This window comes from Sceloporus occidentalis, unplaced genomic scaffold (assembly GCF_023333645.1).
Source record: "Sceloporus occidentalis isolate IW3139 unplaced genomic scaffold, rSceOcc1.0.p SCAF_2, whole genome shotgun sequence".
Lineage (NCBI taxonomy): Eukaryota > Metazoa > Chordata > Lepidosauria > Squamata > Phrynosomatidae > Sceloporus > Sceloporus occidentalis.
Window position 1 is genome coordinate 253,423,523 of NW_028316982.1, and position 9,075 is coordinate 253,432,597.

The following is a 9,075-nucleotide window of genomic DNA, read 5'->3' on the forward strand; positions in this document are numbered from 1 at the left end:
TGGTGAACCTATGGCACACATGCCAGAGGTGGCACTCAGAGCCCTTTCTGTGGGCGCACATGCTGTCACCCTAGCACAGAGATTGCCAGAGCTTCTTACTAGAAAGCCAGAGGGACGTGGCACTTTGCAATAAATAAGTGGAGTCTGGGTTGCAGTTTGAGCACTCAGTCTTGTAAAAGGTTCACCATCACTGACCTAGATGCTTCTGATATGGCATACATACTGATTAGGATACTACGGGTATCTAGAGATGTTATGGTTTGTAAAATACATCGATTCGTTTAAATGTGTCAATGTCAAAAGCCTGGAAAATGAGCTGCGGAGTACTCTTCAGTAACTACATAGCAAACTTCCTTAACTTGCAGCCAATATAGTTTGAAACTATTAGAAAATAGCAAAAAAGACATCCCTCTGCCTCTACCATAGGGAACCCTGCCACATTCCTCTTCCTCTACCATAGGGAACCCTGCATGCCACATGTGAGGATAGGCCCAGTGCTGTCTCACAGACCAATGGGATGGGAGCGGAGGGTGGATCTCACTCCCTGGGAACAAGAGCTGCTCATTCAGCCTATACACTTAAGGAATGACTTATCCTTTAGGGGCTCAAGAGGTGCACTAGGGCAACAGGCATGCCTCAAGGTTCCAACAGCTGTCTTTATTTATTATTTATTTATGTATTTATATCCTGCCCTTCAGCGCTAATTAGAACAGGACAGGCACAACACATCCAGCAGAGAAAGTAGTGTAATCTTGTTTCAAGGCTTCATAACATCAAACTAAGGGCTATGCCAACCTGTATAGCACTTTCACTATTAAATAATTTGACAACTCACTGAAAATTAACTAACAGTGAAGTCAAGTCTTACACCATAATTCTTTAAAGTGAAGCAGCTATGTTAATCTGTTGCAGCAATAATAATAAAGTATTTTGAGGAATATTAAAGACTTTGGCATACAATTTAGTGGACCATAACCCACGTCAGCAGATATAATTTTGTTCATACTTATTTAAAAGCAAGCACTATTGAAATGAAACAAACGTGCTTACAAATTGATGCTCAGAATTACAGATTTCTGTATCTCACCATTTTTCTACAAACAGGAAGTTTTAAATACCTTGAACATCATCTTCCCGATATTTGGTGCCTGTGTAAGAAGTATCAGACCTCTTCAAAACAGAACCTAAACCAGCCTCCAACTCTCGTAAAAGATTCTGAAGTTTGGGATCAAAATCTCTACTCCATTTCTCATCCTGCAACAAGGATTTCAAGAGCTATGAATATCATATTACAATTGGGTGCCATCTTCTTAATACTAAGACTTTTATGCCTAAACACCACATATTAATCAAGGCCAACATATGAAGAATAAGCAACTGGACATGTATAGATGTTCAAATAGCCCCATTCTTGTTTTGTTCATGACTTTCCAACATCCTTCAACACCTTGCTCAATATTTTCCTCATTCCTTCATCTCATTTGATGATGGGACTATTCTGTTGTTCTCATCAAATCATTTCCTCTGACCTTAGTTCCATCCCCGAACTCTTCACTGCCATCCCTCCAACCATTATCTCTTCCCTACATCTCATGCTGAACCTATAGCTCCAACCTACTGCATCAGACATACCACTGCCTCTCCTCCTCTCAAGGAATAAGCTTGACATGCATACTTTCAAATCATGACATATTTGGGAAATGTTGTAGTAAAAAAAACCAGTATAGTGAAAAAAGAGAATGTAGTCAATCGGGGACGGGGAGAAATCCTGCAAATGTATTGACATAATATGAATTCTCACCTTCAACAATACTGGTGCAAATACCTGACGCACTGCTTGATAAAGCATATTGACAGGAGAATCTAGCATAGATGATACAAGAATATTGCTATGAAGGTTATCTTCTGTGATAACATCTGGTCGTAGCTTGAAGAATACCAGCATCTTATCTTCTGAATTACCAGCTTCAACCTGAATGATAAAGAAACACAAATACTGACATTAACTGTAAAACTAACAGCTTATTACCACTGTGAAAATATTTATAAATTACAAACTACAGTAAGTAGTGTACCAAGACTAAACTGACATGTTTCCTGCTCATATGTTCATAGCCAACATGAAAAGAGGAAAGGAAGTCTGCTAATAGGTGAGACAAAGTCTTACCATTGCTATGACATTATCAGAAGAATCATGGAGAAATATGCATTTTAAATCATAGTTAAAGAAAAGACTAAAATAAGATGTAATGGCAGCACACTCCTTCTAATCTAAACCAAGCAATCAGAGAAATCGCAGGGAAAGATGCCATGACAGGAGGCCTAGAATTGAATGAGCTGAGGAAATAAAGGGGAAAATATAGAGAAAACAATGAAAATACCAGAAATCTGTCTTATAAGGAACCAGAACATGAAATCATTCAGCCCAATACTGTCCAGGTTGGCAGCAACTCCACAGAGTTTCAAACAGGATTTTTACCCTAGTCATGTTTTGACGTCTCTAGTATTCCTCTATTGTAATTTCTCTGCCAAATACTATCCAGCTTTGACTCTTCTTAGCGTGGTGTGGAGGTAGACATACTTGTATATTCAAAAGTCAATTGATCATTCCATTGAGTTAAAACAGTAAAAACAATATCATTTTGTATACCATACAGTTTATACCAGAGGTGAAGTCACTTCAATTTCTGTGACCTAGTTTTTTTAAAAGCAAAATGCCAATGGTTCGCTAAATTGTATTAAATGCACAGGTCAAGTGCAGAAAGGATTTCTTAAAAGTAAAAGGACAACTAATTTGTTAAATAATCCTGAACAAAGGTAAAGAACATTGGTGGCGGTCTTATATTGAACATTAACAGGTATATCTGATTTCCTCTCTACACACGGACAAGTTCACACTGTATTAACTTCACCAGCGTTATCTACTAAAACTAGCATCAGCTCTCTCAAGATGGGCTATTTCCCCACTGTTTGCTACCTCATGGGCTATTTTTACTTCTTTATAATGGAGACATAAGGATTCCCACCTAAGTTACACTTCCCTGGATCAGATCACACTCTATTTAGTTTCATATTTTTAGCAAGAACTCCAACAGACAGAAGGAAACAGGTAAAAGGACAGCAGAGAAGTATCCAGCTTCTATCATTGCTGACACACTAAAAAACCCACTAAACTGTGGAATCTTAGGCGCGTTACAGACGGGCCCCTTGAGGCGCCGTCATTATGCGTGAGGGGCAGCGCTTCCTGACACGCCTTGCCCCTCGCGCGTAATGAGTGCGTCAAAATGGCGGCGCCCTATACAGATGGGCGCCGCCATTTTGACGTAGCGGACGCACAGCGTCTGGATGTTGCGCACCTGAAGTGGTGCCGCAAGTGCACGCCTCGCACTTTGCGGCGCCTCTTCCAGGGCCCAGGAAGAAGAGCCATTTTGGCGCTTAGTTGTTGCTGCACCCGGGAACCGCACGGTTTGGCTGCTGCGGTTCCCGGACGCAGCAACCGGCAGCGGCACGAGACCGCCCGTTTTGGGCGGTCTGTAACACACCTTATTCTAACAAGTATTAGTGCTGTGCAACGTCACCTCAAGTGTTTCAGTAGGCCTATTATAGAATCCTAATGCCTAAATCCAATGGTTAATCCCAGCTAGAGTAAATGAACAGAACCGTTTCGAATTCTGTAAATGATTACTTACCATTCAGCACATTCAAGGGGTTTATTCTAACCTCAATAATAGATTGGATCTGCACCTGAGTCCTTCATATACTCTAAATGAGCAAACACACATTCTCTGGTGTGATACACACTGGCCTTTTGCGACGTACCAGTGCCAATTCTAGGGTTAGGGACTGTGCGGCAACCACACAATCCCTAACCCTAGCATGGCATGGCAGCATAACAACGGTGGCGCCCTGTGTACACAGGCACTGCCATTGTTACGTAAGCACTGTGGGGCATCCGTGCATTGCTGCAAGGCACTTACATCGCGGGTGTGCCACTGGCGCACTCATGGCGTCATTGCGGCACCAGAAAAAGAACCCGGTTTTTCTGGGTTCTTTTACCTCCGCAGTGACAGTGTGCTGTTTGGGGGATGCACTGTCCCTGTGGAGGAAACTAGGCCACCGGCAGGCCCCCGTTTCTTGGCGGTCTGTCCCAGGCCTATGTCCACTTAAAAAAGGATGCTGACCCAAGATAGCTTTGTCTTGTAATTTTCCTAGTCCAGAAGTGGCGTTGTCCTTTGGTAGCTGTGCTGGTCTGACTTACTGGAAGTGGCAGTCCAGCAAGATCTGGAGTGCTACCTGAAACCTCCCGCTGTCCTAATTCATGCGGCAGGTGAAGGGCCTTCACCACACACCCAGCACTAGGGTCTACTTGAATGTCTGAGGAGCTGTATATGTAGTCCATTGGTAAAAGAACGCACTCTATCCTACTCTTCAAGGGCCAGTGGTCTGAGCATTGGACTATGACTCCCAAGACCAGGCTTCAATTCCCCTCTTGGCCATGAAGCCCAATGGCAAGCTTCCTCCCCATTTTAGGTTTGTCTTAGGTCAGTGATGGTGAATCTTTTACAGACCGAGTGCCCAAACTGCAACCCAGACTCCACTTATTTATTGCAAAGTGCCATGTCCCTCTGGCTTTCTAGTAAGAAACTCTGCAAACTCAGTGCTAGGGCGACAGCATGTGTGCCCACAGAGAGGGCTCTGAGTGCCACCTCTGGCACGCGTGCCATAGGTTTGCCATCACTGTCTTAGGGTCACCAAAAGCCAAAAATGACTTGCAGACACACAACAAGCAACAAATCCTACTCTTCAGCAGAAAAAAACCTTCCAGAGCAGCTTATATAATCTTGCTTTTAAACACAAAAAGACACAACATAAAAGGGAAACGTTACAGACTGCCAAAATAAAGCTGCTTTGGGTCTCTTTGGAGGTATGCTATTTAAATGATGCATGGGTCCTAAGAGTCCGGAGGTCGCGCCAAAGCCATGTTCCATTCCTAAGCACTGGAGTGCAGCTTTGGTGCAGCTTCCGGACTCTTAGGACCCATGCATCATTTAAACAGCATACCTCCAAAGAGACCCGAAGCGGCTTTATTTTGGCAGTCTGTAACAGGCCAAGGTGAGGAGGAAAAGGGAAAACGCAAACTCAGGCATGTTGGATCTTAGTCCAAAACACATGCAGGAACAATCAGCCCTGGCTCAGTGCTGGGGATGCTGGGAACTGTAGTTTTGTGAGACGTTTAGCCTTCTCTGTCAGAGAGCTCTGATGCCGCAATAAACTACATTTCCCAGGATTCCCTAGCACTCAGCCTGGGACGTTAAAGCGATCTCAAACTGGATCATTTCTGCAGTCCCCCTCATGAGCTTCCCCTTGGAGGACACAAACGGACCCCAGTGAGGAAACCCCACGCTCTCTCTCCAGAGACGCCTGCCGCCAAGGGCCCGGAGGCCCAGCGCAGGGTACCTGATTGGAGACCCGGGTCTGCTCCCCTGAGTGCTGCACGCACAAAAGGAACTCGTTGCCGTCGTCCAAGAAGTTGGCCAGCTCAGGGCTGGAGGAAAGCGGGGCCAGGCTTGCGAAGGAGGACAGCCCGAAGTAGTTGGCTGCGGTGGCTGAGATGAAGAGCTTCCGCTTGTCTCCGTCCCCGTCTCCGTCCAGAGGCATGGTGCCAGCCCCAGCAGCACGCAGAAAGCGAGGCGGCCTGGGGTTGTACGCAAAGCCCCGGAGGCGTCCGCCCGTTGCTTAGGCCCGGTTTCTATGGCAACCGGCAGCCATGGCGGCTAAGGGCGAACGGCCAATCGCGCGCGCCCAAGGCCAGAGCAACCGAAAGCGGCGCGTTCGATCGGTGATCGGTGAGCTCGGCAATCCTCAGGCGCTTCGTGGCTCAGCTGTGATTCCAGGCTGCTTGCCTTTTAAATTGCCAGCCCGCTTCCCTGTTGTTGTTGTTGCTGTGTGCCTTCACACACTGGTGGCCCTAAGGCCCTATCATGGTGTTTTCTTCGCAAAAGCTTACTTATTTATTTTTATTTGTAACCCGCCTTTCTCCCAAGTTGGGACCCAAGGCGGCTTGGTGCTCTCTCTCTCTCTCTCTTCTCTCTCTAGCACTTTAAAGCATATAAATATAAATATATATATATATATATATATATATATATATATATATATTGTAAGCCACCTTGCGTCCCAATTTGGGAGAAAGACAGTTTAAAAATAAATAAACTTGCCAAGGATACCCCATGACAGGTTTGCCTTAGGGTTACCTCATATATATGTTTTAAAGTGCTCTATATATATATATATATATATATATATATATATATCTGGTTGCTCCAGGACTAGTCATTTTGCAAGATCTTCACCATTCGTTTCCAGGCGCAATACAAGGTGTTGGTTATTACCTATAAAGCCCTAAATGGCTTGGTCCTTGGAGGACCGCATCTCTTCATATAATCTGCCCCCGGGAAGCAATTCTTAAGGGTTCCTAAAACGAGATATACCTCATCCTCACGAAGGGCATTCTCTGTCTCAGCCCCACAGATTTGGAACTCTCTTCCCGAGGAGTTCTGTTACCTCCCTTGACCTGTTTAGGAAGAAACTTAAGACCTACCTCTTCCAACAGGCTTTCCCCCATGTGTTTTGACATCTGTTCCCCATCATATATGCTGCTTTCCAGCTAGTTCTGTCTTTTGTCTATGGTTTTTATTCTCTGTGGTTTTATTGTGTTTTTAATTCTGGTATGTTTTTATGATGTTTATATACTGTTGTCCAAATTGTATAATGTTTTATATCCTTGTTGTAACCCACTTTGATCTCCTTTGGAAAAGCGGGCTATAAATAAACAGTTTTTTATATATATATATATATATATATATATACACACACACACACACACACACACACACACACACAGAGCGCTTTTATAGCTAAGGATATATTGGTTTAGGAACAACTTCTTAATAGCAACCAGGATGTTAAATCAGCAAGGACTGAAAATAAAGTAACATCTCTTGACATCTTAAAATGACATTTTATAATGGCCCATAGTGGCCATGAATAACGTATCGGCAACAATACAAACAGATGCATATCTAAAATACTGCTCTTCCTGTTGTTGTTTTTAAGCATCCTTCTTGAGCTGCCTTGGGTCCAGTTAAGGAGAATGGCATTGTTTAAATGAAATAATACTGGACTGTTTTTGAAAGACTAGGCCCTCGGAATAGGAACATGCTCCAGTCAACATGGAGATGTAGCTCCGCTGCCATCAGCGTCTCCATGAAAGGGACCATGGACCAAGGTGGATGTGCTACAACTAGACTCAGGCAGTTGTTGGCTCTCCTTTCTGTAGTGCAGGTGTGCAGTGACAAAAGCAAACTAGGCCCAAATAGAGGTGCCAATGTTTTCTGTGGGTTTGGGGGGTTGTGTGGCCATGTTCTGGAAGAGTTTATTCCTGATGTTTCGCCAGCATCTGTGGCTGGCATCTTCAGAGCATCCCAACATCCAGCACTGTCTGAACTGTTTGACCTCAACAGTAGCGCACAAATAGCAGAGTGCAGAAGCACAACCCAGTGTGCAGTATTTGGCAGCCAGGCACTGACCAACCTGAAATAAGGCACAGACAAGGCTGTCTTCTTCCCAAGTCCTTGAAGGCTTTTATTTTCCCAGTTGCAATATGTACAACAAAAGCTCTGACATATACAGTTACAACCCACATTATCCAAACCATCACCAAACCAATGTCTGGTCCAAAGCACACCACAGAAATAATCCACTTTGAGACTGCTTTAACTACCCTGGCCCAGTGCTAGGGAATCCTGGGAACTGTAGTTCTTTGTGGCACTAGAGCTCTCTGACAGAGAAGGCTCAATGTCTTACAAAACTACAGTTCCCAGGATTCCCTAGCATTGAGCCAGGGCAATTAAAGCAGTCTCAAACTAGATTGTTTCTTCAGTGTGTTTTGGACCTTGGACTACAGTTCACATCAGTCCCAGTCAACATGTTCATTATTCAAAGCTGGTGGGAGTATCTAAAGGGCTATTGTTTGGGGAAGGCTGCTACAGGGGTTGCTAGTTGTTCATTAGTATTGTGGATTTTAAAACACAAGTTTAATTAATTTGTTTCTCCCTAATCCACTATCCTCAACCCACACTTGTTCTGGGTTTCAGAGTCTTTATATACTGTGCATAACTAATTACAAAGGATTGGCACCTGGTGTTTCCCCTTTATACAGCCATATAATTAGGTTTTACATTTCCTTAAGGGACATTTAACCCAACAGAAGATACAGTTTTTGTATTCAGTGAATTCAAAAGGGTGTTTATTTTTAAGTGGCAACAAAAAGGTTAATCCACTAAGCCACCTCTTTCCTGAGGTGCAGAGGTTTGAGTGCTGGACCTGGGTTCGAATCCCCACTCAGCCATGGAAACCTACTGGGCAAGTCACATTCTCTCAGCCTCAGAGGATGGGTGGAAATAATCCAGTTTGAGACCGCTTTAACTGCCCTGCCTCAATGCTAGGGAGTGCTGGGAACTGTAGGCATTTGTGAGGCATTTAGCCTTCTCTGTCAGAGAGCTGTGGCACAATAAACTACAATTCCCAGGATTCCTTAGCACTGAGCCAGGACAGTGAAAGCAGCCTCAGACCGGATTATATCTGCAGTGTGTTTCGGACCAAAGGCAACTACACTCATCCCTAAATATTTGCGGATTTGATTGTTCATGGATTTCATTAATGTGTCCTTTCTAGGAATCTCTAGGTCCTCCAGTGCAACTCTATGGTCAACTTTTACCAAAAGTCACACTGAAAGACCTAGATTCCTAGAGAGAACGCTCCACTAGGCATTTGTTGCTTCTCCATCGCAGTTCTATGGTCAATGTCTGGCAGACGTTGACCACAGAGTTGCATTGGAGGACCTAGAGATTCCTAGAAAGGTGTCTCCTCAGGTTAAAAAAACATGGCGTTTTTGTTATTTCCGGTTCTTCCATGTTCCCGGGGGTTCTTGTGCCCTTAACAGTAGCGAGGAACAAGTGTATGGGCATTCTTTTGTTCGGACTCCAATTCCCAGCATGCCTCAGCCTTGGCCTT

General features: G+C 44.2%; 1 protein-coding gene across 3 annotated transcripts in view; it reads right to left on the bottom strand.

The window, feature by feature from the left end:
• LOC149320001 (cytoplasmic dynein 2 heavy chain 1-like) overlaps window positions 1-5,740 on the bottom strand; it is a 261,670-nt gene extending 255,930 nt beyond the window's left edge. For 2 of the 3 annotated variants that reach the window (XM_089512748.1, XM_089512747.1), the window contains exons 1-3: window positions 5,458-5,740; window positions 1,802-1,972; window positions 1,119-1,254 (exon numbers count right to left, since the gene is read on the bottom strand). In XM_089512748.1, coding sequence (XP_089368874.1) covers window positions 1,119-1,254; window positions 1,802-1,972; window positions 5,458-5,658 — 508 coding nt within the window. In that variant the 5' untranslated portion in view covers window positions 5,659-5,740. The remainder of the gene's footprint in view (window positions 1-1,118; window positions 1,255-1,801; window positions 1,973-5,457) is intronic. The other variant, XM_089512749.1, reaches the window with a different exon arrangement.
• Window positions 5,741-9,075: the final 3,335 nt, after the last annotated feature.